The sequence below is a fragment of the Pagrus pagrus genome (genome assembly GCF_965226575.1).
Source record: "Pagrus pagrus genome assembly, chromosome: 11".
Taxonomy (NCBI): domain Eukaryota; kingdom Metazoa; phylum Chordata; class Actinopteri; order Spariformes; family Sparidae; genus Pagrus; species Pagrus pagrus.
In genome coordinates, this window is record NC_140195.1 from 28,668,680 (window position 1) to 28,695,959 (window position 27,280).

At 40.5% G+C, this 27,280-nt stretch overlaps 2 protein-coding genes across 2 annotated transcripts; both read left to right on the forward strand.

Annotated features, from left to right (window-relative positions):
• The first annotated feature begins 310 nt into the window (after positions 1 to 310).
• Positions 311 to 9,683, forward strand: nsfl1c (NSFL1 (p97) cofactor (p47)). Its single transcript, XM_084367724.1, has 9 exons — positions 311 to 470; positions 1,955 to 2,055; positions 2,226 to 2,303; positions 4,030 to 4,195; positions 4,295 to 4,390; positions 5,109 to 5,218; positions 5,395 to 5,532; positions 6,538 to 6,708; positions 8,462 to 9,683. The coding sequence occupies exons 1-9, from the start codon at positions 369 to 371 to the stop codon at positions 8,622 to 8,624; spliced, it is 1,125 nt and encodes a 374-aa protein (XP_084223850.1). The 5' UTR covers positions 311 to 368; the 3' UTR covers positions 8,625 to 9,683.
• Positions 9,684 to 13,261: 3,578 nt separating this feature from the next.
• fkbp1ab (FKBP prolyl isomerase 1Ab) lies at positions 13,262 to 21,971 on the forward strand. Its single transcript, XM_084365585.1, has 5 exons — positions 13,262 to 13,423; positions 13,571 to 13,618; positions 17,102 to 17,214; positions 19,369 to 19,524; positions 20,582 to 21,971. The coding sequence occupies exons 1-4, from the start codon at positions 13,387 to 13,389 to the stop codon at positions 19,495 to 19,497; spliced, it is 327 nt and encodes a 108-aa protein (XP_084221711.1). The 5' UTR covers positions 13,262 to 13,386; the 3' UTR covers positions 19,498 to 19,524; positions 20,582 to 21,971.
• Positions 21,972 to 27,280: the final 5,309 nt, after the last annotated feature.

Genomic DNA, 27,280 nt, shown 5'->3' on the forward strand with positions numbered 1-27,280 from the left:
ACACTGGCACGTTTTCCTCTGTCACCTGGGTCAAGAGACCTTTGTTCTGATCAGAGTGCTTATTAGATAATGTAGTGTTGTGTAACCTGTGGATACACTGCCACCTGGCGGTCAGAATAATGTTAACAGTGCAGCAAATCGTAATTATCAAAAAGAGACTATGGACGAATAAAATTAAAAGAGTCTCTCATATTTCTTTTACAAAATACAAGTGTATTTTAAACCATATTTAAGGCATATTTTTTCAGCGTACTGTGTTTGCCCACGTCTCTTTTGTTACGGTCCCTTGCTCAAACCGGATAGGAACCACCATCTGTTGCTTGTTTCCTCAGGTGGAGGCGGACGAGTCGTCGAAGGAGCAAATCAAAATGGCGAGCCAAGAAGAGTCTGTTCGGGAGTTCGTCGCCGTTACTGATGTGGATGAGGAGCGGGCCCGGTTCTTCCTGGAGTCCGCCGGCTGGAACTTGCAGGTACGCCCTTTGTGCATTTTCTCTGCCGTTGTGGTGGAGAATCCGACGGGAAATGAGAAGGAAACAGCGGTGAGATAACATGTGTCAGACGAATAGCTCGCCGGCTAACGTTAGCCTGTGTTGCCGGTAATTTGTGCAAGTCACCCTTTGACAATGGCCTGGCCGCTCTCTGTCACCAGCTGCAAGGCTATTGTACACTTAGTTCACTGACAAAGCCACTGTTACATGACGGTTAATTCCTGTTGTCTTATTACAAAGCAGTTTGCCATTAAGTTTTGGCTAACGCTAATCTGCCGTGACTCCATTGAGCCACCCTAGCTAGCGTTAGCGTAAAGCTAAGTACATGTTAACTTAATCTAGCAATCAACATTGGTTAGCTTGTGATGCTGCATTGTCATGTGTCACGGTGGAGTGTTATCGTGATGATTAGCAGCGTTAAGTAAGAAAATAAACATGAACCTCAGCACTTCTAGTACATGGTGAAAACGAAACTGAATGATTGTTGTGACTTGAAGCACCTGCTCAGTGACAATAGAAAAAAATGAAACTGATGTATTAGCTTAGCTGGGCTACTATTTTTTATAAATGTTTCTATCTGTTGTCTTCTTGGGCCCGAGAAAGGTCAAGACCTCCAGTATATAAGTATAAACACAAAAGTTATCTAGCTTTCAGATGAACTCAATAATAGTCACCAATAACACAGGACACTCGCTAGGTAAGTAGAAGCGTTTGTCAAGCAGTCTGTCCAGGAAGTTACAATATCACGCACAAACCCTTTTATATCTGATTTCAATGTATTAAAATGATCTCATTCATATATAAGTTTGTACGGAGTCTGCAATTGTTTTAATTATAACAGAATAGCCCATTAAAATGCTATACAGGCGGTCTGTGATTTCAGCTCACGGTCCATTTGACCCAAATTCATATGTAAATCAGCTTCGCATCTGTTTGCTGCTGTATGTAAATCGCCCAGACAGACACGTTTCTCTCAAACTACTTAAATAAATTAAAAACAGTAATAGTAAAACTCTGAGAAAAAAAGTACAAGACAATAGCTTTCATTATATATCTGATGTGATGAAGTTGTGTTTGCTCAAAAACATAATCAGTACAGCCCAATGTTAATATAGACTGCATATGATACATTGTATGCAGTTTATATGATTGTATAGTGTCTCTGACTACTAAACCTCACGGTCAGCCAGAATCAGACAAAATCCCTCTAATTCAACAAAAATTAAAAGTTCCAGATCAGATTAATGTTGAGTTGACATCTAAAAAAAAAATAAAAATTAAGGCCTTTAGATCAGGTGACAGCCAGGCATTTCCCATCCAGCCCTGTGCCTTGCAGTTGGTGCAGCGCCTGGTTCTAAAAACTGCAGCTGCCTTGATCTCGTGAGATTATCAATGCTCACTTGTTCATGACATCAGGATCAAGTTGGCCACAAATCTAATAGACAAATTTTGCCCCCCCCTTCCAGCTTGCGCTCGCCAGTTTCTTTGAGGATGGAGCTGATGACGACATAGTGACACTTCCTCAACCTGAAGGAGGCTCTTCAGTGTCCCGGTCTGCAGGGCCGAGGTAATGCTGCTTTTATCAATACCACACATTGATTTGTTGACACACTTAACCTGCTTCTTTGTCCAGCAAAGTCCAGTTATAACAAAGAGTCCTGGGCCAGAATGACATGCAGTAAACTTGAAAGACTTTTTTTTTGCAGTGTGTCAACCCCATGTTTTTGTTATTTTCAGCTCTCAGCCCAGAGTGACCTCCTTCAGAGATCTGATGCATGAGGCAGAGGAGGAGAGCGATGAAGAGGAAGGCCAAAGGTAGGTTTCATAACCAGTGTTGTCCATTCATCTTTTGTTGGCAAATGCGTTGTTTTCAAGAGCCATCTGCCCTTTTTAGGCAATGATTTAGGGTGTTCAGCATCATTAGTGCACCGTGATGTTCCTGGGTTGTTTGCATTCACGCCACAAACGAGCCGCACCCGAGACCCACCTTTCAAGCGGTGTTGGTCCGGTTGTTTGGTCCTCACCAGGTTTTGATTGACAGCTTTCACACTAGGCCATACAAACCGCACTCACTGGGAAATGGACCAGGGTCCATTTTAACCAACTGCAAAAGCAACCTCAACTGATCTATACAGGATATACTTAACTTAGATTAGTTAGGATAGATCGATCATGTGTCATGCTCAGGGATGCTTCCGTGAGATGTGGAGATTACATGTGGACTTAAAGGCAAGTTAATCAATAAAGTTACTGCTCAGTTGTTTGTACGTTGTAAATTTAGCTCTTGGAGGTCTTTCTAGTCCTCCTAAATGGCTGCGACAGTTGTTCAAGGCTGTAGACACAGCTGTTTGTCTGAGCTGCACATCCTCACAGTTTTTGGATGGCAGAGAGTCACACCTAGTGGGGTGATTCCAAAATGCACCAAACTATTTTTGGTCTCACCTCGTTCACTGTGAGCTGGTCGTGCTTTTCTGCAGCATCAACAGATTCTGCTGCTGGGGCAGTGCAGTAGGCTGGTTGTGAGTGGACTGTGCGGGCTGGCTAATGTCTGTTTAGATCATTTTTATTACAGACAGTATAGTAAGCTACATACAAATAATTGTGTTATCTAGAGTCTTTTATAATACTATCTGTAATTTACATGCCCCAAATCAGTTTTAAAGTCTTTGATGGTTTTGATATTTGCTTGTTTTTGTATTGAGGCAGAATTTCTCTGTGTGTTAAGATCTCGTCCTTCCAGGTAACTGACAGGAAGCACAGTAACATAACAAAGCACTGATATCAAATAAAATACTGGACATGGGCCGAGGGGTGCAGCAAATAATAGATTTCACTACTTAAAGGGTCAAGAGTCTGAAGTTAGATATTAGAAAGTAACCAGTGTTACATTGTCAGTGGCTTCCAGTCAGCATCTGAATCAACCAGCTGCCTGATCAGTACTGTGTATGTGCAACTCCAAACAGAGATGAGAAAGAAGTGACTTCCATCATCAGCTCCGGAAGAAAAGATGTGTTTAATTAACTGTTTTGATTAAGACTTTTAAAACAAGTTTAACATCTTCTGGATGAGCTATATGATCTGCTGCCAGTGGCAAAGGGGAAAGGAGTCAATCTAGTATTTCTAGCAGGTTTATCCAACATTTAACCTGCATATACACACAAGTTTGCTCTAAAAATGGCAATAGAGGGAAATGTAAGCAGTCCAAGCTGACCAATCACAGTACTTGGAGTGTGAGTTTTGCTTTTGCATCAAGCAGCAAAAAGTTGTAGCGTGGTGTGAAGTTAATTTGCCTACTTGACATTGCACACCCCACGATGTGACTGTTGCACAAGCTCACATTGTGATGACAATGCTAAAATGATATGTTGTGCAGCCCTGCCACATAGTATCTCAATAGCTGCCATAGCACTGACATGTAGTTACATTTTTGAGGAGGCACACGTCACCTTTGGCGTATTAATGGACCCTGCGCAATCTCAGAATTCAGATCGCACTTCTGTTTTTATTAGAACCATCTCATCTGTTTTTTACACCATGGCAGGTTTTTTGCGGGGGGATCAGAGCGTAGTGGGCAGCAGATCGTTGGGCCTCCCAAGAAGAAGAGCTCCAATGAGGTGGTGGAGGACTTGTTCAAGGGGGCCAGGGAACACGGAGCTGTGCCTCTGGACCGGACTGGGAGAGGGCCAGGAGAGCCCAGCAAATCCAAGGTACAGTGAATTTTACAAGATCAATGTTTTCCTTTTACACTGCGTTTGTCAATTGTATAGTCTCTCATTTTGTTTATATTGTCTTCTCTCATCATTAAGCCCTTCCTTGGTGGAGGCTACAGGCTAGGTGCAGCTCCTGAAGAGGAGTCAGCCTATGTGGCTGGAGAGAGACATGCCTCCAACAGCCAGCAGGATGTGAGTACAAAACCATGATGGCTCCTCTTTTTTTGCTTTTGTGCAGACCAAACTTTCTTTCTGGCATCAAAGGCACTAGTCAAGCCCTCTCGGTGGCTTTTTGGCCGATAGAGCAAGTGATCAGTCAACCTACTTTGCTGCTGGTCACTTGTGTTTCTGTACACATTAGGATGTGTCACAGTCACAGGTGTCATTCTGTTCTTTATATTGCTTTTTTATAGAAATACCTATGTCTTTAAAGTAGACAGTCTATATCAACACCTATGGCACTCGTTTTTTCTGCAAGTTCAACTCTGCACCTTGCTTCTGCTACTCTGCAGTCAGTGGTGTACTGTTGTAACTCCCTCATTATATTTATTCAGATTCTGTGTGTCTAATGCTGTGCGAGGGCGTTATTGATCTCAGACAGTCTGTCAATCATACTCAAGTTGGTTCTGGAGCATGCCATAGTCAAATTAAAATATTTAATATTGTTAGTTGTATCGTATTGTAGTTGACAAGCATGTCAACTACAATACAGCATCCCTCTTTGAACACATGACTTCTCATTTGCATTGCCTCTTAGTTTTTCTGTCTATTACATCCAATGGAAACTTGTGACTCATTTTCCAGGAGACCCTCTAATCATTATTCCAATATCGTTCATTCATATTGAAGAATAACCTTTGTGTGTGTGTGTGTGTGTGTGTGTGTGTGTGTGTGTGTGTGTGTGTGTTAGGTACACGTGGTGCTGAAGCTGTGGAAGACAGGTTTCAGTCTGGATAATGGTGAACTCAGAAACTACAGTGATCCTGGCAATGCCAACTTCCTTGAGGCAATCAGAAGGGGGTGAGATTATTAAGTTGTTCTAATTCACAGAAGGTTCATCATGATGACTCGATGTGTCCTTTATATGGATACAAGTGTTGTGTGCTGATTTCAGTGATTGTTCTCGGGGCACACATTAAGAGCACTGATGGCATGTGATTAAGGCCTCAGTTCACCTGTTGATTGTCCCCCTGTAGGGAGATTCCCCTGGAGTTGAGGCAGCGGTCTCGAGGAGGTCAGGTCAACTTAGACATGGAGGACCACAGGGATGAGGATTTCAGCAAACCAAAGGTTGCCTTCAGAGCCTTTGGAGGTGAAGGACAGAAGTTGGGAAGGTAAGATTTTTATGAGCAGTCTTGTTGTTTGATTTGATATTTCTTCTATATTGTTTCTCCTCAGCAAAATATGAGACAGAGCAGCAGCTGAACACAATGCAAGGTGTAAACAAAGGCTGGTAAACCAGTCTTACTTGTTGTAATGAATCATCTTCAGTGTGGGACATGACTTTCTGCAAGGGCTCATTCCAGATAAATGACTGAATGTTTCTAATCAATCTGTTGGTGCTCATTCAAATCTCAGGGACAGAGTTGCAAAACACTATAAATGTCAAATTGTCAATGTCCAGTGAAAGACATATTTCTCCAAATTACATTTCCCCCCCAATAAATTGGAATATAAAATATTTGATAATTACAATAAGCTTACCTAATAATAGACTTAATGCTAGAGTTGTGTGCTAAACTCAGTACTTTTAAGTGTACCACCAAATTACACTGGGGCCACCTAGTACCGATTCAGGTTAAATTCACTGTGCAAAATTTTGGTGCTTTAGGGCACATTTTTATTGGTATAAAGCAAAAGAGATGGACACGTCCCCCCTGCAACAAGTCACAGTGAGTCAGGGCAACGCCGTTTGTAATGCAAAATACAAAGCTGACCAGAGCAGCACGTCTAACCTGATGAAACACTTGGTCAAACATTACATTCATCTGAAAGCTGAAGAGTGTAGCGTGTTTGATCTGGAACCCGGGTCCCCTGCCGCAGCTGCTGTTGATGTAAGCACGCCTTCAGCCAGCGCAGCGCTAGTTCACGGAGAGTTGAACCCTCCTACGTGGAACAACGAGGCATCGACATCTTCATGTAATTATCTAGTTGGATGGGTTGTTGTTGGAGATAACCAGGCTTTTTTAAGTGTCTTGCTTGACGTTATCTCAGCATGGAAGATACATGGAAAAGTAATTGCAAACAGTATCAGTTCAAGCTATTCTCTTGTATTTTCCACCCTCATCATGACCGCAGTTCACAATAAGTTCAGCTTTTTCCATTCTCCTCCTCTCTAGTGCCACTCCAGAGTTGACTACAGCTCCGGCCACCTCCCAGCAGGACCTGGCTGCCAATGAGGCCCAAGCCATCTCCTCTGTGACCCTCGACCCCTCCCAACCTGTCACTAACATTCAGATCCGACTGGCTGACGGCGGCAGGCTGGTCCAAAAGTTCAACCATACCCACAGGTGATTTGATTCAGTCTTTTCAGCTCGAAGCTGGCAGGTACAAAGGTCAGACAGCTCCACTTACAGTATGTTTCTGAAGGTCTGTGGTAATGTTTCCTGGCCTATTTAAGACAGCAGACTGACATATGTTTAGAGTGACAAACTACATCTGATGTGTGTTTCTCAGTTTCCCAGAACTTAATATTAAGAGTTAATTTTACTGACCTGACTTAACTTTATTTAAATGCTTCCAAATCCATTCAGTTCAGCTGAACCTGTGCCTGTTTTGTTGGCAACGTGGTCCAGCTTAGCATGCAGCTCAACTTTAAAGCCCTGTAATTTCAGGTTTATCTGAAGCCATTTTCAACTGCAGTTTACTGACAAGCAACAACCCCATAAAGGGATCAGCTACATCGAAACAATCAGGGAACATACAGAGTCAAAGAAAACAGAAGAGAGAACATAACAAAGACTAACTCGTAATTTATATTAATTGTCACTTTGTTACTGATATATTAAAATCGAGGTATTACAAAGAATGTAACAATGATTAGTTTTGTCCATGAGCAGAAAGAAAAAACGTGATTGTATGGAATTGTTTACAACTTAAACTATGATTACATAGCAACATAGTTGAAGGTGAAAAGCCCAAACTGGTATATTCAAGTTGGTTACACTGTCAAAACCAGGCAACGAGACTGTGTGAGGTGAGAGAGATGTAATTAATGGAGGCAATCAAACACTCAGCACCTGTTTGCTGCAGTTTGCATCAGAAATCCTTCTCCGTCACATAAAACACACATTTATAGATTCAGGGTGATGTACAGTACCCGTGGATAGCACTATATCTCATGTTGATGGAGTAGTGTTGTCAAAAATATTGAAGTAACACCCACCTCCACGGGAAGTAAATTAACTTGGATGCTGTTGTGCTTAATGCACAGTAAACAAAATTTGTTATGTTTTTCTTTTAGTAAAAATTACAAATTTTAGGCCCTCAGTGTTGTGACGGTATTTCCCTATGGTATTGAACATTGATATTTTTTAAGGTATTAGACATTCCAGTTTCCTGACAACACTACAACAGAGAACAAATGTTCATAAATGTGTTTAGAAGTCACAGAAACAAGATGCTCCCTCCCAATCCAGAGCCTGAGAATCATTACATTTTTTGGTTTTCTTCGGTATCAAAGTAATCCAGTGACAGTCGTCTGTACGTCCATGTGTACATTACAAACAGGAACTGCTAATAGCTAACTCAGCATAGTTTTACTGATGCTTCCTCGCCAAAATGTAAACAAATAGAGGCTAAAACAGAAGGTTGAGTTGTAGCCCGCAGCTAACGAACTGACTCTATGGCAACATTACTTTACATTTACTGCATTGTAAAATCTACTTTCTGTTTACATTCCTCCAGCATTGAGAACTGTAGGTCCAAAACGCAATGGTTATCCCCTGAATAGAAGACAAAGAATAATTGCAGGATCGACAAAAAATTAATTAACATTACCTTTGTTGTATAGCACTTTTGGCATATTTTTGACCAAAGTTTATGGTCCCAGAACACTGTTTGAAGCTAGAAAGGTGGCAAGGTCCGCCACATATAAACAAAGTAAAACAGTATAAATTGTGTTGTCGTTTAAGGTCATTTTGTTTATTCAGTCATGAAAACAAAGAGTTTGTTTAGTCAATGAAGATCATGTTGACTGCATTTTATTCTGTTACATGAACTGCAGTAAAAGCCATATTTCCTGTCGTGTCTTGTGTCCCTCAGGGTGTCTGACCTGCGGCAGTTTGTGGTGGCCGCCCGGCCCGCCATGGCTGCCAGAGAGTTTGTTCTCATGACCACCTTCCCCAACATGGAGCTGACGGACGAGAGCAAGACGCTGCAGCAGGCCGACCTCCTCAACGCTGTCATTGTCCAGCGGCTAAAGTGAGGGGGGAGAGTAGGAGCGACCCCCCGCGGTGGTGTGGCTGAGTAACTGCAGCCCTGTGAAACCTGCTGCCCCTTCTGAGGGAGGAGAAAACATGGACTTATGTATGGACTTCTAATTTCTGATTTTTTTTTCTAAAGTGATACATAACATTCTGCTCCCCAGACCCCCCACTCTCACCCTCCCCTCTCTGTGGTCTGTGATGGACAGTGATGAGGGGGGAACTAAAAATCTTCCAGAATGGAACAGAGTTGATTTAAGAGCTGTTGGAAAGCCGACAGATGCTGTTGAATAGTGTTTTTGATGGGGATGTGTTTACCTGACAGCAGTGTGGTTTAATTAACCCAGCAACAGTGGAGCTTTCTGAAGAGTGGTTTGGTTGCAGCGATGTTCACTAGACCTGGCTCTCTTTTCCATTAACTCCCTCCACACTTTTCCTCTTCTATTAACCTTCATTTGACCCTTCAGCTGTACTGTCAGGTGCTGGGGCCTCGCCACATTCATGCAGCGGCAGACTCCTAGTTTGACTCCGTCTCAACAGCACAAAACCAGAGCCACATGAGGAATACTAGTCTTAAAGTAAAAAGTCATATTGATAGTGTGGTTTTGTACAAGTTTCCATTTCTCTCCACATAGTCCTTTTGGAGAGAGAAGAGTAATGATGTTACAAAACAAAAGGTTTTCTTTCTCCAAACCAACCTATACCAGTAGCCTTACGCTCACCTGCAGAACTACACCCGTCCCTTTGTTCAAACTAAGATGGAGTTATTTTTTTAAACTGCCTTTTTTTCCCTCTGACTTTCTTTTCCTTTACAGATTGTAGGATTGTCCCAGTTAGACAGTGGCATTTTGATACTGTGTGGCATGACAAACAGTTACACATGGCTTTATTATCAAACCACTGCTTGAGCATAAGAACATAAGGATTGTAAACACTGGTTTGTAGTAGTGGAAGTGGAATTCCTATGACACACTGACATCTTCTATGCATCCTGGGGCAACACAGAATTATGTTTGGACCTCTGGTAAAATAAATCCATTTTATGGTTGATGTATAAAGAACCTGTTGTCTTGTGTTTTTATTATAGGTGGGGAAATGGACATTTATCACTTTCATAACGTGAGAGAAACATGAATTCAACTGACAATGACAACTTTTTGGATTGTTTCCTGAATGTGAGATTGTGGTTCTGTCCAAATGTCTTGCTGTCAGTATTACACCAGGGCTGGGCGATATATTGATAACATATTATTACTGTGATATGAGACACATTTTTGTAAGATGTCATCTTTTTCTGGATTTAAAGGCTTTATTAGAGTTAAGTAATGTAGTTTTCTGAACTTACCAGACTATTCTACTTATAATACTTAGTCATTATATCCACATTACTGGTGATTATTTATCAAGCCCCAATTAATGTTGTGTTTTGTACTATTCATTCAAAACATTGTGAAGGTGTCGCTTTGGACTCAATTTTTCACTATTTTGTGGTTTTGGAGAAACTAATTGAAAGATTAATTCATAATGAAATAATCATTAGTTGCAGTCCTGAAATAGTTCAGAATGAGCTCCACTTCACCCATATACAACAGTAAAATGTTGCTCAATCATAATGATTGCATGATTAATAATAACAGAATGATAAAATATACAGTTTAATAGAAAGACAATCACAGGGGAATACTTGAAGTACATTTTCCTGATTATACTTGTAGTTGAAGTGGCACCAGATTCCTCAGAGTCACAACTAAGAACAACACAGGACAAAAAAATTAATTAAATCATTTAGTCTGTAATACAAATGGACCTTCATTTTCCCAGGTGAGCGCATGCCCGTTAGCCAACCAAAGTGTATAGTGATGGCAAGGTTTATAGGAAACAAATGTAAACACTGATGGTTTAATTATTCTATAACCATGATATTGTGTTATCAACATTTACTTCATATCATATGTTGAAACAAAAAAAGAAGCTGTTGTAATGAAGTATTTAGTACTGAACCAACAGATCCACAAAGGATGCCATATCACCTGCCCTCCACTCAGTCTTCACACACCTTTAAATTTACACAGCTACATGAGGATGCTGTGTGTTGACTTCAGCTCAGCAGTTAATACAATCTCACCCATGAAGATGATTGGAAAACTTAACTCTGGGCCTGAGTACCACACTCTCTTATTGGATATTGGACTTTCTTCATAAGCAACCTTGGCATTGTTAAAAGATACGTAAATGTAACCTTGTATTTCACAATGTTTCATCACTTAAAGCTGCTACAAGGACCTTTTTTGTTGATTCTGGTAGCCCCTGTGATGAAATACAAAATTATTCATATGTTGAATAAAGATCTGTTCAAAGCAACTCAAACGTGACCATAATGCACATGTCAGGAATCTGATGGCAGCATGCTTTGATGAAAAACATCTGGCACAAACATACTGAAGCAAAGTTACAGCACATGTAGTACAATAGCTAGCCTATGGACAGCTCTCAATGTGACTCGGTGGGCTGTGTCTGTATCCAGGAAGTCTGAGATCACCTCACTTGATCTTCAGTGTCATCTCCAGTCAGCAGAAAGCGTGCACGTGAAATGTTTTCTCACCTTTACATAACTGTAAATAATAATCAGGACACGGACAAAAGATATAAAACAAAGATAATCTGGAGTTCTTTATTGTATTTTAAACCAGCATGTATCCCGGAGCTGTGCACGCCCACATGGACACTCCATGACTCGCCAGTTATCTGTTTTTGTGACCTCAGCAGCATCACACCCCCGAAAACAACTGAGCTGCAGTTTAACGAGCCATGAAGAAAGTTAGAAAATCAAGTGAATATGCCTCCTCCAGCTCAAACGTGACTCATAAATAGAGATCATTAATGATCTAGTTTAATTCCTCACTACATTGTAATTGTTCCTGTGGATATGAGAAGCACTTTATTTTATTGCTGTTGTTTTCCACAGGAAGGAAGATGCAGCCGTTGCTATGGATGCAAATGTGCTGTGGAGATGTGAGCAGAGTATCAGAGTGTCTGCTGGGACGAGAGGAAGCTTTGACTCAGAGCTGTTCACCTAAATTAGCCACATCTCTCACTGCCTCTGCCTCGCTGGCTCTCTGTCCATTAGTTTCACACTGCAGTGTTCTGTAGTAAACTGCAGGCAGTGCACTGTTTGTAGCCTGTTTTTCAGCATTTTATGACCATGATGCTGATGTAGGTTGATGAATCAGTGAGATTAGAGATTGGTATTTTAAATGAATTATACTCAGAGCAGAGCAGAAAAAGAAAAAAAAGCAAAACACACACACACACTTGGCACAGTAATGTCAAGTTAGTCACAAATACAAAAAATACAGCATACTTACTGTGCCTTCAAAATAAAAGCATTTGATCAACTCCAATAGCAGGAAAAAGTTAAAAAAAACAAAAAACAACAGTAAATGCAGCCTGCCATACTTAAGAATTACAACAATAAAATGCTAAAAATTAATAAAAAGATTATGAAATAAAATAATTAAACACAATAATGTGAACAGCAATGATCAAGACTTCAAAACTAAAGCAATAAAAGACGAGGTACCTTAAAGAAGCATGATGTATTTTGGAGAAGAAATTCGAACTCAGAATTTTAACATTTACAATATTAATGAGGTAATAATACAAACTTTCCAAAAGTGAGCTGTCAAGCTGTTCTCAGAGGAAAATAAGGTCCCAGAACACTGTTTGAAGCTAGAAAGGTGGCAGGGTCCGCCACATATAAACAAAGTAAAACAGTATAAATTGTGTTGTCCTTTAAGGTCAGTTTGTTTATTCAGATTACTCAGTCATGAAAACAAAGAGAGTTTGTTTATTTAGTTTGTTTAGCCATAGAAATATCAGTCTTCTCATAAAAATGTCTTCCCGAAAACTACACAGTGCACCTTCAAGTGTATTTCTCAGATCCTCGGACAGACTTGGTCCAGAGACTGGGCCCACAGTGACTAAAGGCTGATTCCATGCATTTTTGTTATAATTGTAGAAACAACTACGAGGCCAACTGCAGAGGATGTGACGGACCTATCTAAAATATCTAAAAAGCATGTCAGAAAGTGATTAAAAAATAATGAGAAATGGGAACCAAACTGACCTTAAAGGACAACACAATTTCACATTTTTTAAAATTTTGTATATGTGGCGGACCCTGCCACCTTTCTAGCTTCAAACAGTGTTCTGGGACCTTATTTTCCTCTGTTTATTCACCTATGGAAAAAAATAAATATTTCTGAGTTTGTATTACTGCCTCATTATTATGTAAATATTAAAATTCAGAGTTTGATTTTTTTCTACAAAACTACATAGTGCCCCTTTAATCCCTCATCTACTTCAGTTGTTGAGGAGAACACTGTGACGCTGCTTCACTGTGAAGCTCCAGAAATGTTTAATGGACTACAAAACGTCACCTGACTTTCCATCAGCATGGGGGTGAGCAGGTAATGACTGAATTGTTTATTTTTGTCTGAACTCTTCCTTTAACCCGAACATTCACGTTATTGTGGACCTCTCCTGCGACCACCAGGGGGCCATGAACGCTCTCTGTACGGCTCTTACTTTGGAGGCTGCGGGCGGAAGTGTCGCCGTGCAGTGTGAGTGATTGACGCTGGTGTGGCTGCAGAGAGCGGAGCCGGAGAGCGAGACAGACAGCTGAGAACATCCGCCGGAGGAGCAGACAGACAGACTGCGGGCAGAGTGTTGCCGGGTGCAGCTCTACAAACACGTCGCTAAAAAATGGGAGTCGAGATCGAGACTATAACCCCGGGAGACGGTAAGGAGGCTGCACGGGGGGCAGACGTGTTGGTGTTTGGTGCACAGTTGCACTTATCTGTTTGCATAATGTGATCCAGCCGCAGAAACACCGCCTTAATTGCGTAGTGTGCCCGCTATACTGAGCGCCTCTGGTCTCTCTCCACAGGAAGGACTTTCCCCAAAAAAGGACAGACGTGTGTGGTGCATTATGTTGGTGAGTTTGTAATAAGAAACTTATTACTCTGCATATTGTGCACATTCAGCGGCTCCACTGGGTTATTTGCACTCATGCAGGCCGTGCAAGTGGAGTGACGGTTGTGGGCAACTGTCCACTCTACACCCGTATGAAAAAATATCCCAGCATGTTAATCCTGCAGCAGTCACTGCAAAAACCTGCAAATCCTCACAGGAGCGTGATCACAGAGCACTTTCATAAAATGCCGTGGAGTGACAGAAACTACGCACAGCAGACATTTTCACCCTCAACCTCCCAGGCAGTGATTTCTCAGTAGGGCAAAGAGGCATGACTGTCAGTCACCGACAGGGCTGCATGAAAATTTAACCCCTTCCCCACATTTCCACTCTCCTGGAAGCACATTTGTGTGTCCGATGTGAGCGTGTCCACAGCAGGTCCCGGGGACAGCGCGCTGGATTCACCGCTGCGTAAAAATCACGCGCGCTCCGGTTCGGGCCGAGCGGTCCGTTAGAGTCTCATCAAGACCAGAGGGTAATGTGGTCATCTGTCTTGTCTGGAGAGTTAATTAAAAAAAAAAAAAAAAAAAAAGGAGACGCAGACGGATTCCGCCGTAGGGTTCACTCAGAGGCCCAGACAGACAGACAGACAGACAGACAGAGGGCAGACAGCGGGGTTTAAATCCTGTCTGATTTTCCAGCGCTTTTCTGTCTTTGTTGGAGTTTGGAGGGGGGGTTGAGCGGATTATAACGTCTGGGCGACTGCAATAATGGCACACTCACTGTATTATGCCTGTAATATTTTTAATCTACAGCAGGCTCTTTTATATCCAGGGCTGCAACTCGTGATTATTTTCATTATTGATCAGGATAAAGCCTGTCTCCATTAATCAATCGATCACTTGCTCAATAGGATGATTGTCTTGTTTTGTCAGACCAAAAGTCCCAAACCCAAATATTCAGGTCATTGTCCTAAAAGTCTACACAAGCGGAAAATATTCACATTTCCCAAAATGAAATCTGTGAATTTCTGTTGACAAAATAATTGAAACAATCCAATATCAAATGAGTCTGTTAATCAATCAGCTAGTCGATTAAAGATGTAAATATGGAACACTTCTGCTTTAACATTTTAAATGACCAGACCTTTGTACTGTTGATTTATGTGTGTATACACAGCGCTGTTAAGAAACGATAAATGTCCCAGGAAAGTCCCGTTACTGTTCCAATTTTAACATTATGGGGGACCAAAATGTCTTTGAAAGACCAAACGAGAACGTTCCTGCAGGTTTATTATCAACGTTTTACCAGAACCAAACGCTCATCGAACAAACATCAGTTACGCCCGGTCCCATCCCGCAGAGAACATTGTGATGTGGACCAATGTAGGACGTTACTTTCAAACTTTATAAAGTTACCTTGTCCGGGAACATTTGTAACTTTATGAAGACAACAACTCCCATGATGCCACACTACTTACAACTTGTGATTTGTTTTGATTGAGAGACTCCTAGTGGTAAAAAAAAACAAAAACATACTGTGCGTTTAGTCGGCTAATCATTTCAGCCTTACTTCTGTAATAACGACACTAGGAGTGTACAGTCATCAGTAACGCTCATCAGTTCAGTTTTCCATTTGCAAAATGAAAAAATACAAAATTGGAAAATTTTATTAAATGTTCTAAAATTTTATTTTTTCTTCATCAGATCATTGTATAATTAAGATTTTAAATTCCTATTTGTGGAATATTGGATAGAAAAATGGAACATTTTATTTCTGTTGGTGTTTTGGGTTGTCTGAGAGGGGCTGGTTCTAAAGCCCTACTCATCTTGCATCTGATTGGCTGGCTGGAGCCGCTTGTCTTACCAACTGTCACGGCTGCATTCAAGGATCACATCCTTGGGATAAACGTTAAATGGACCCAAATGCAGATATTATGTATGTATTCACTGCACTGTGGTGTCAGTTTCACAAACTTTGACATTAACTGAAATGAAATGTATTAAACGTGGCTGGAGTCTCGGCTTAGTGTCTCTTTGTCACACACACAGTCCATGTGCGTGTGTGCCGTCATTCCAATGTAAAACAGCCATATATTGGAAAAGGCTGAACAGCCAGAAAGCAGAAGAGGCCTGCAGGTAAAATGTTGAAAGGAAAGATACAACCATGTCTCACTGAGGCTGATGGGAATGCTATTAATTTTGCTCATAAATCAAAGCATTAGAATAATTAAAGTTTTGACCTGATCATGGCGAGAGGTGGAAATAAATACAGTAAAAGAAAACGTAGCATCAGCAGCAAAATGTGATTTCACCAGCACACTAGAATGTATATCTGTCTGCACCTGTTCTTAGTTTGGCAAAGCCCGTCTCAGTCGTCTTCCCTGGTGAGACAGACATAACTCAGCCTGTAATACAAGCCTGCTTGCTTCAAGATTATGTAACCTGAGGTAAGACCCGATTTGGGCCTTGCACAATGAAGTATTTCTTCATCTTTATAGGTATTTCTTTTGAAATATATCCCGCAAACAGGATTTCCTTTCTTCCCGTCAGCCTACGAAGCAGCCTTGAACTATGACATGAAACAGGACATTCCATCACACAAGCCTTTTTAAATGTAGACGTCCCAAGTGCAGATCAAAACATGGGATTTGCTGCAGTTTTTGGAGAGGCTCTGGCTGCAGGAAATGGTCACCGTGTGAAAATGTCAGCCCTGTGTTGTTTGGTGGTGCGATGGGAAATGCAGTCTTCTGGCTTTGATACTTGGGCCTTTCAGCTCTCACACATAATTTCATGAAGCTGCTTTCTAGATGTCCAGAGGAGGACAGGACACCCACTCCACAAACTGGATTACAGCCTGCATCTCGCCAGCCGCCCCCTGATGTGCCCAGCAACGTACGCAGTGTTGCACCTTCTCCCACACGACACACACACACATACACGTGCACACGCAAGCACACGGATACACACACACACACACACACACACACACACACACACAGCCACACCACAGCACAACAAACCATCACACACACACACACATGCAGCCTTGCCGGTGCTAATAACAGTAATAGCGCTGGCATAAATAGTCTTGGAGGGGTGCTATTCTGCAGATTGACGCTTGCGTTTTCCTGACTGTCACACTGAAACCCACCCTGCAGACAGCTGCAGCGGCTATTTCTGAGATCCCTGGAATCTCTTCATTTGCGCTCCTAATATACACACAGCGGGGAAGATGGATGTCAGACAAGTCTGGAAGATGTATTTGTTCAAATGTTATAAATACAGCTTCTTTATTCTGAATGTAGCTGCGCAGAGCCAGTCATTTTTATCATTATCTGATCTGTGCACAAAACAGTTTCTGCAGCAGGAGTTCTCTCAGTGATGAGTCCTGTAACGCTGTGCGTGTTCAGAGGTAATGGCTGGATTTGTCGCCCACAGGACACATTGGCAGCTGCTCCTCTTTCTGTCTGACTCTGTGCTTCTGTCCTTTTTCTCGTTGGCAGGCTCCCTAACGGACGGACGGAAGTTTGACTCATCTCGTGATAGAGACAAGCCTTTTAGGTTCAAGATTGGCAAGCAGGAAGTGATCCGGGGCTGGGAAGAGGGTGTAGTGCAGGTAGGCTGGAGAGCCGGAAGCACAACTAAAGGCACAACTAAAGAAGAAGTTCACCTAAAAATGGAAATTATGGCAACGCAGGGGAAGTTTTCACAGTCCACAAAACACTTCTGGAGCTTCACAGTAAAACAGTGTTGCAGCATTCTCCTAAACAAATGAAGTAGCTGGGGACTTGGTTTAAAACGTAAAGAAAGGCCCGAAAAAAAGAAGAAAAAAACAGCTCTCCCATCGTAAATCAAGTGTCCAGAAGCCACAACACCCCAAGTTGTTTCAAAACATTATATACACTCTTCTTAAAGCTGAAATCTTCACGGTAGCTGCTAAACTAAAACCATCTGAAGTTCGTGAAAAAAGTTTGTCCGTGACGAGAGTGTAAATAATGTCTTTTCAAATCAGTTTGGGATCTTACGGAGACTTGGGTTACATCGGACAAGCTGTATGTAGCCATTTTATAAACATATTTTGGTTGTTCTTTTACATTTTAAACCAAGTCCCCAGCTACTTCAGTTGTTTAGGAGAATGCTGCAACTCTGTTCTGCTGTGAAGCTTCAGAAATGTGTTGTGGTCAATGAAACTTGACACCTGACTTTCCATCAGCATGGTAGTGAGTAAATAATGACTAAGTTGTAATTTTTGGTGAACTGTTCCTTTAAGTCAGATTTTTGATGAATCTAAATGTTAGCTTTGATAGAAATTCTGCAGGTGGCACTCATTCCCACAGAGACATGCCGCAGTGTACTTACTAATCCCACTGGAACAGACGGATTCTAGAAAAACATCATGTGACTAAGCAGCTCTAACAATCACGAGTCAGAGGCAGAAAAGATTTGGATTGCAACAAAGAAACTACTGCTAGAGTCATCTGTTCAACTCCTGAAAATTATTCATGTACTGACATGCTTCCATTCCCAAGTTTTTACTGACCGAGGTTTCCTTTAACACCGCAAACAGTGCGCCAATACAGCAGGGACGCAGCTCTGTACCTCACACACTCGGCCCTGCAGCATTTAGATGAGGTAGTTAGTGAATGGTGCTGCTTGTGTGCACATCCTGTAGCTGCTTGTTCTCTATATGCTGTGTTTACAACAGCAGTCTTTTAATATCTTAATAATGCAGCTGGCAAAAAAGCATTTGATGATTGTAACATCAAATATTTTACAATAAAACAAGTGATTATTAAAAATGAAGCGTTTTCACTTCACCATCCTCAGTGGTTTACTATCCAAATCAGGCCCTGTTCAGACCTGGTAATTAACATCGTTCCTGAGTGATCCAGTCACAGCTCAAAGTGTTGAGCTACAGTTGTGAATGCTCTGACCATATTCAGAGGTGGTCTCGGGCCACATTGAAGGACCGCCTTCTCAACTGTCCCTCCGCCCGACAACAAGAATAAGCCACAACAGCAGACAATGTTAGCATCACATCCAACCATTCAATAAGTAACTGCAATATCCCCAGAATCCCTTAACAAATCGCACCATTTTGAAAGTTGTTGATTGAGGATAAACTTAAAAACTTTGCAAAACAGCTACGGATGATTCTAAATAATTGGTGCCTTCTTGTAAATTCAGCATTAAATGCAATACATTAAGTCGTTTCTTTCTTTGTAAAAAGTGTCAGTATGTCACATCATCACTCGGCTTCGATGTCTAAAGTGTGTTTTGCCTGCCAACATTTAGCAGCTGTTGCAACTGATTTCACCATTTAAATCACATTTATAAAAGAAGACAACATTTTATTGATGGTAAACATGTCATATTACACAAATACAGTTAACAGTAACTAATATAGTCTTCTTCACTGTTGCCCATGGAGAAAGTGCCCAGACTCCCTAAACAAATTGCTCTATTTTGTGAGTTGCTGAGTTAGGATAAACTTTATAAATGTTGTTGAACACTGTCTATGACAAATTCTTAAATGTTATTTTATTCTTCTTGTAAATTCCGCATATATTATACATTAAGTACTTTCATTCTTTGTGTAAAAAATATAATCTTTGTGTGTCCACGTGATGTACCTGTTTATCTGCAAACAGAGCGGTGAAGTGGTCACTCGAGACACATTCTAATGTCAGGTGTGGACTGACAGACCCTTTTGTCTCTCTCTCTCTCCCTCTCTCCTGTTTTTGCATCATCTATCTCCTCGTCCCTCCAGATGAGTGTTGGCCAAAGGGCCAAGCTGACATGCTCACCTGACTATGCTTATGGAAATAAAGGCCACCCAGGCATCATTCCTCCCAACGCCACCCTCATCTTTGACGTTGAGCTGCTGGGTTTGGAATGAAACAAATTCACCGTTTTTTCTGTTTGTGTAAGTAACCTACACTAACAAGATCTTATTTTAATTAATTATTAATTTTTTAATCGACTGATCATTGCAGCTCAAGATGGACCATGGCATGCAAACACTGTTCTGTGTGGTGGGTTTGGGAGTGTCTGATCAAATCATGAGAACTTTTGCCATTTGTTTTGAGAATGTTTTCCCAAGGGATCTGATATGAGGGTATTACATGATGGCTCATCATTCTGGGGGATAGGTTTAAATAGGCCTCGGCCATAAAATGGTAGCAATATGTATCAATGATGCATTATTACGGATCCCACTATCGCAAGACCCGTGGTAATGTCTTCAGTTTGTTTTCAGCAGAGCTGTATGTTCAGTGGCTGTCTGGTAATAATGAGCTGGGCTTGTGTTTTTCTCGCGGTTGGTTTGTAAAACAACCAGCCAGCAGTCGAGCTGATGCAGCGGACCGTTTGTCCTAGCTGCAGTGTCTCTGGGCTCGTTAGGTGAAGCAGACAGGCTGGGTGGTGGAGCAGCTGCAGGGCAGCCTGTTGGCAGCCTGGCAGTCCACTCTACCTAACGACCTTAGAGACACCCTGACAGTGAAAAGCGGCTCCAGAGGATGAGTGACCCGGACAGGAGCAGACTGGTAGAGGGGCCCGAAGAGGTCGTGTGTTTGCCTGCAAAACTACAGCTTATGAGACATTGAAAACAGACATTACCAGAGCTACTGTGTAAGTAAACAGTTTGAGTCAAGCATAGAGGATGCAACCAATAAAGCCAACCAATCAGAGATGAAATAGGGCAGGTCTTGCGAGGAACATGAGTGGGATCCATAATATTATGTATTGATAGACACATCATCGGTAGCAATAAGAAAATAGTTTGATTAAATTGTCAGTAGTTTCACATGTATGCATTAAATACAAACTGTCTGCTAAACAAACCTGTTTTTCAGGACTGCCTCAAACCTGCTGGTATCAGCTCGCTTGTGTCACTGTCTTTCTTAAGGTCACTGATGAGGTCTGCCTGATGCATCGTGTTATTTGTTCTTAATCCTGAATGCTCCTTCTTGTTGTCTTCACAGGTGACTTCCTACCTGGGTGACCTGGAGAGGAGCTAGGAGAGTCTGCACTTGATTCTATAAGAGGCTTGAGTCTATAGTTCCAACACTTATTTCATCAAACTACGACAGTTTATGTTATTTTGTCTCTGTGACTGAGTGAATTATATTCTTACATCATATTGCTCTTCCTAAAAACTATGGGCCATAACCTTACAAACCTCCATGTTCTTAATCTTGAATTCTTTTGAATCGCTCTTTACTTTTCTTTGTGTTTTTGAAGTATTGGTTGTGCATGGTTACGCTGAGAAGTACAAAATACCAATGAACCACTAGCAGCGACATTCATTCTTTATGAGTCAATGCATATTAGTATTATACTGTTTGAGAGCTGGTGCTTGTTATATTACAGGAAAAAAAAGTAGAAAAGAAGACGAAAAGCACACATTTGTATCCCTGTCGAGCTTTAAACAGAACAAATTAAGTGAGTTTCCGTTAGAGAGATGAGGCCTAGTGTTGAGTTTAGTGGCTACCTGTAGTGAAATATGAAGGTGGGGGAGCCCTTAATGGTGCAATACAGGAAATGAGTTTGCTTTAGAAAATGCCCATTACTATAGAGTACCACTGTGTTTTCTAGAGACGGGTAATTGGCACAAAGGACAACCAATCAGAGTTGTGGATAGTTCTTTAATGCGTGCCTCAATATTCTCACCAGACACATGGTTGCTACTTTGCCCTGTCTGCATGTTTCTAGGCCCGATGGAAACCCTAGTATGTACATGTTGAAAGCTTTGCATCCCATTTGCGTTACTATTACCTTCACATCTCGCGAAGTCTTTAAACCCCATTTAAAGCCATACAAAGGTTGAACAGTGCAAAGACAGGATTTGCGTTGACGCACATCAATTGGATTGCTGTTTTTTTTCTTAGAAGAAAAGGGAAATGCTTGAAATTTACAAAAGGGGGTTGAGGAATCAATCAGATTGTGACCTCCCCCGACCTTATTTTGTCTAACAACTACAATCATGTATTTTTCAGATGCCAACTTCCTATCTTAACAGACTAATGTGTAACCTATGATGATAGATAATGTTTTTCTTTTTTGTTTTTGCCAGTGTCAGTACAGTACCACACTGCCTAATGAAGTCTGTGTTGTGGTAGAATAAAAATGCTGACACACAGGCATCCTAGTGGTTTTGTATCTCAAATAAAAAAGTTTTAAATGGAGTTTAAATGAAGGAATTTGCTGGCCTGGCTGTCAGATATTGACCGTGGCTATCGATGTTACATATTGGTCAAGCTGCAACTGGTGTGGCAGCAGTCCACCTCTGTACTGTGTAGTTATTTGCTGATACGTTACTGTATGCAGGCTAAACCAATGATGACATATTTAAAATAAAAGAAGTGCTCTCCACTTTCCTATGGAGTCTTTTTTTAATTTTGTTTGTTTTTTTGTCTATTTTCTCAGTACTGCCACACTGTAGTGATTTATTAAAAATGGGTATTTATGCTCTTGATGTTTTACAATAATAGACTCGTGGTGGATGTTTGGGTCTTTAAACAAGACAGCAAAAGCAGCCATGCCACAATCTAATTAACAGTAGTGGAAAATAGCATCATGTTGAGTTAATGACTATGAATTAAATAACTAGACGGGTGACTTATTACAGGAGACAGAATAATCAATTTGAAGTGCATTACTTTTATGTATAATAATTGAATAATAAACACTTGAAAAATACATATACAAATACATGTGTATGTTGAAGATGCCCTTAATGCTATATGTAATAATTAAACATATAAGGTTTATATCAATAAAATAATTAAAATACTCACTGTTTTAGGCAAATTATTTTTTTCATTGTTCTTTATACTTTTAAATTTCAAGGGGAAATATTGTATTTTTTACTCCATAACATGTATCTGACAGCTTATGTTACCAATTTTCATGCAGAAATCAAGTTTAAAATATAATACTATGGAGGTGACGAGAGTCACAGAAATAGTAATGCAGCATTTCATTAATTAAATTATGCACTAATTGTGCAATAAAATACGCATTAAACCATCAAAATGGTTTACTAATTTATTTATAGACTAAATTACAAAGTAATTCATTATTTGATATATATATTTTTTTCACTTTAGTTTTTATTGATTTTTCACATTTTGCATGTGCATCCACCGACACACATACACACCACATCAGACAATACAGAAACCAAACAAAACCACACTAGAAAACAAAAAACAAAAGCAAGAATCAGTCCTGATGGGAGTTGCATTCCTTCTTGTTCATTCATTAGTTCTCTCAATTTCGTCCTCTGTGACTCATGTTCTTTCAATAGTCTTTGTCGCTGTTCAAGGTCCTGAAAAATGTCCCTTTCAGCCATTTGTCCTCCAGCTGTGTTTCTTGCAATCTTAAGCGATGTGTCAATTTTTCCATTACATAGATTTCCTCTATTATCTCCATCCATTGTTCCCGAGTCGGAGGATCCACTCTACCCCATTTCCTTGTGATACCTTTTTTCCCAGCTTTTAACAGTATTTTTACCAGGTACCTATCCCCTGCATGTACATTTTCCTCTGTGAGATTACATAAGTAGAGTACCTTACAGCACATAGGGATCTCATATCTCAACACCTCTTGCAGAGTTTTATGTACCGTCTTCCAAAACAGTTGCACCTTATCACATTTCCAAAATACATGTGCATGATCTGAGCTTAATGCTCCACATTCTCTCCAGCATGATAGATTCTCATTCAGATATTTACTCTTGACCTTGGGTCTGATAAAGAATCTGATTAAATTTTTCCAAGAGAACTCCCTCCATATCCGCGAATTGGTGGATGTTTGATGTATTTTCCACATATTTAGCCAATCATTGTCCGAAATTTTTATGTTGAGCTCTGACTCCCACTTTTCTTTTATATAATCAGTTGTATTCTTGTTTATTGTCAATTTTTGGTACAGTGCTGATATTATTCTAACTTTGGTGTCCTTGTAAATACTAATTATTGTTTGTATCACACCATTCACTTCTATGGAGGGATCCATCCTGATTTCTTTCCTGTAATAATCTCTTAGTTGTAAGTACCTGTAGAATTCGTGTTCACCCAGATCATATTTGTCTCTCGTGTTCTGAAAACTCTCCAGCACCCCATCTTTCTCTAGAGTGCACCATGCTGTAATTCCCTTAATTTCCCACTGTTTGAATCCCTTGTCATACCTGGCAGGCTTGAAATTACTGTCAGATGCAACCCACTTTAAAAAATGAATGTCCTTATTTATCCCATAATTTTTAATAATTATATACCATAATTCCAGAGTAAACAGTGTAATTGAGTCAATTTTATTTTTAATTTTATTGTATGTTTCTTTGTCTCTGATCACATTCTGAATTGGGCATCCTCCAAACTCTTTCTCCATTTCTTTCCACTTTGCTGTGTAGTCTGGTTTACACCAGCAGAGTAAATATCTCAGCTGGGCTGCAAAGTAGTATTCTTTCAGTCTTGGCAGACCCATTCCCCCATTGTCTTTTGGCAGCTGGAGAGTTTCAAACCTAATTCTAGGTTTTTTACCTGCCCAAATAAACCTTGATATTGTTCTGTTCCAATTCACAAACTGGGTTTGAGGAACCTCCACTGGTAGAGAATGAAATAAATAGAGGAGCCTAGGTAGCACATTCATTTTGATTATTTCAATTCTCGAGTTAAAATCTAGCGGCAGAGTGGCCCATCTTCCAATGTCTTTTTGTATCTCTTGGCTTATTTTGTCATAATTTTCTTTATATAATTCAGATAATTCTTTAGTGATGGAGACCCCAGATATTTTATTTTCTTTAGGTTCCAGTTAAGATGATATGAATCTTGAATCTCTTTTGATGGGGTGTAGTTAAGTGGTAGTATCTGTGTTTTCGAAATGTTGATTTTATATCCTGAGAGGTGTCTGAACGTTTCTAAAAGTTTCATCAGTACAGGAAGTGATTTGTTCGGTTGTTCTAAGAAGGCTATGATGTCATCAGCAAAAAGTCCTATTTTGTGTTCTGTTCCATTCACCATTACTCCCTCCAGTTCTTCATTCTGACGAACTGCTTGCGCCAACGGTTCTACGAAAAGAGCAAACAAAGTGGGTGATAGGCAACAACCCTGTCTAGTAGACCTCTGCAAATTAATTTTATCAGTCAGACTTCCATTTATTTTAATTCTGGCGGTGGGCTGTTGATATAGAGTCTTTATGCACATTATTTGATATTTTAATGGGCAATAAAAAGAGGAATGAAAATATATCGACTGCTCAACATCAACAAAACCAAGGAGCTGATTGTTGACTTTAGGGTGGAAAAAACGTGGGGTGGGGGGCAGGACAGCCCTACATCAGTAGAGCTGAGGTGGCGCAGTTTTAGGTTCCTGGGAATCAACATCACAGAGAACTGATCTTGGCCTTCACATCTCACTAACCTGGTACACATAAAGGTACAGAAAAGGCTCTACTTATTAAGGTAACTTAGGAAGACTAAGTTCTGGTGCCAAGTTCTTTTCAACTTTTACAGAGGAGCAATAGAAAGCATCCTGACTGGAAACATCACAAAACTGGATGGTCGGTACACTGCCCTGGACAGGAAGGCCCTACAGCGGGTGATTAAAGCTGCCCAGAACATCACTGGTACCATCTATAGAGCATCAGTGACATCAGTGAAGTGAGATGTCTGCACAGAGCCCAAAGATTCTAAAAGACAACAGCCACCCAGCCACAGTCTGTTCACCCTACTGCCATCTGACAACAGATACAGAATGACTCCCTGCCGTACCAGCAGACTACAGAGCAGCTTCTCTCCTCAGACTGGGAGACTCCTCAAATCATCAACATTTCTCTGTTGTGTAGCATACAGGACTAAACTCAGTTTAATTTTAAAGCCCTGGTGTTATAGAATGACAAATAAATGAACCTTTACCTTATTCAGTGCTGTGCTGACTCTTAAATGACCACAGGAGGCAGGATTTGCAGCCATGCTCCTTGCATTTACACTGTAAATAAGGCTATATGTCCTTGGCAATGACCATTGTTGAATCAAGTTAAATCTATAATCGTATGTGGTTAACAAAACAGTAAACAATCATCACATAATGTCTACTGTGGAGCTTTTGTCGAATCTGAGAAAATAACACTGAGATGTCATCAGATATTGGTTGCATCATGGGAAATGCAGTACCTAGTATTTTTTTGGAACATGAGCTTTACTACAGGTATGGCGACTAAATCAAAGCCCCCCCTGTGGCTTTTGATAATGACCATTTCTTTTTAAAAAATCTGTATCCTGTGAGTTGCACAACTTCATAGAAGTACAGAATTGAATTGGTTGAATGCCACATTTAAAAAGAAAACATCAGTGTTACGGTTTTTGATATAATTCTAAGTTCTGAGATTTCAGTTTAAATGAACAACAAAATTAAACAGGTTAAAAAGTCCTAGTCCTCTTGCAGTCTACATGATTTCCATAATGGAGAAGGACTTGAAATTTGCACTTCTGTAAATGTGCCTTCCTGTGTTGTACAGATCTGGTGTCATCAGTTACAAATCTGGTAGCTCTAAGTGAACTAGAGTATATGTGCTTCAAAATGTTACTCAAGTACAGTACTTGAGTAAATACAGTACTTGAGTAAATAGGTTCTACCCACGATTGTAGATGTAAAGTCTCATGTAAACCAATATGGGCAGGGCACAGTGATGGAATGTAACCAAGTACATTTACTCAATGTTGCTTGCACTTTATTTGAGCATTTCTATTTTCTGCTTCTTTATACTTCTTCTGTACTACATTTTGGACGCAAAAATGTAACTTTTTAGTCCACTACATTCATTTAATAACTTTAGTTAGTAGTATCTTTGCAGATTGCATGCTGCATCAGAGCCAAAGTGACATATTTTTAAATGTATTGATTTTAGCAGAAATGATTATATAATTTTATTTTTTTATTCAGATAATCTGAAAAATGCCGAATATCAAATCCAATTACTGGCGAGGCTGATAACTGATCAGCCCATAGCATACAGTATACTGCCTGGCATAAAAAAGTCTGCAAGGATTAATATGTTTCAGCTGGCGACACGGGCTATTTAAACCCAACTGATGCAGTGAGGAGCTTCTCATTTCTTAAACAACCATGTCAGAAGACATATCCTGTGGTCGTGGAAAAGATGTTACTCTGTTTCAGAAGAGTCAAAGTATTAGCCTGCATCAAGCAAAGAAAACAACTACTGAATTACTGAAACTACTAAATCTGGTTTAAGAACTGTCCAACACATTATTAAAACCTGGAAGGATAGTGGTGAACCATCATCTTTGAGATAGAAATGTTTTTGGAAAAAAATCTTGAATGATTGTGATCAGAGATAACTTAAAGGTTTGGTGAAATCAAATCGTAGAAAATCAACAGAAGACACGGCTTTTTAGTAGTGAAAATACACACAATGTGAAGAGAACTCAAGGGATTGGAACTAAACAGCTGTGTAGCGTTAAGAAAACTATCAGAAAATCAGTGAGGCTAATCGGAAACAAAGGCTTCAATTTGCTAGGGAGCATAAAGATTGGACTCCGGAGCAATGCAAAAAGGTCATGTGGTCTGATGAGTCCAGATTTACCCTGTTCCAGACTGATGGGTGGCGTGTTATGATCTGGGGTCGATTCAGTTGGTCAGGTCTAGGTTTAGCAACCATCA

Coding starts and splice junctions, on each gene's coding strand:
- nsfl1c (XM_084367724.1), top strand. CDS start 369: ATGGCGAGCCAAGAAGAGTCTGTTCGGGAGTTCGTCGCCGTTACTGAT. Junction 2,056..2,225: donor TCCCGGTCTGCAGGGCCGAG/GTAATGCTGCTT, acceptor TGTTATTTTCAG/CTCTCAGCCCAGAGTGACCT. Junction 6,709..8,461: donor AAGTTCAACCATACCCACAG/GTGATTTGATTC, acceptor TGTGTCCCTCAG/GGTGTCTGACCTGCGGCAGT.
- fkbp1ab (XM_084365585.1), top strand. CDS start 13,387: ATGGGAGTCGAGATCGAGACTATAACCCCGGGAGACG. Junction 13,424..13,570: donor GACTATAACCCCGGGAGACG/GTAAGGAGGCTG, acceptor CTCTCTCCACAG/GAAGGACTTTCCCCAAAAAA. Junction 17,215..19,368: donor GGGAAGAGGGTGTAGTGCAG/GTAGGCTGGAGA, acceptor TCGTCCCTCCAG/ATGAGTGTTGGCCAAAGGGC.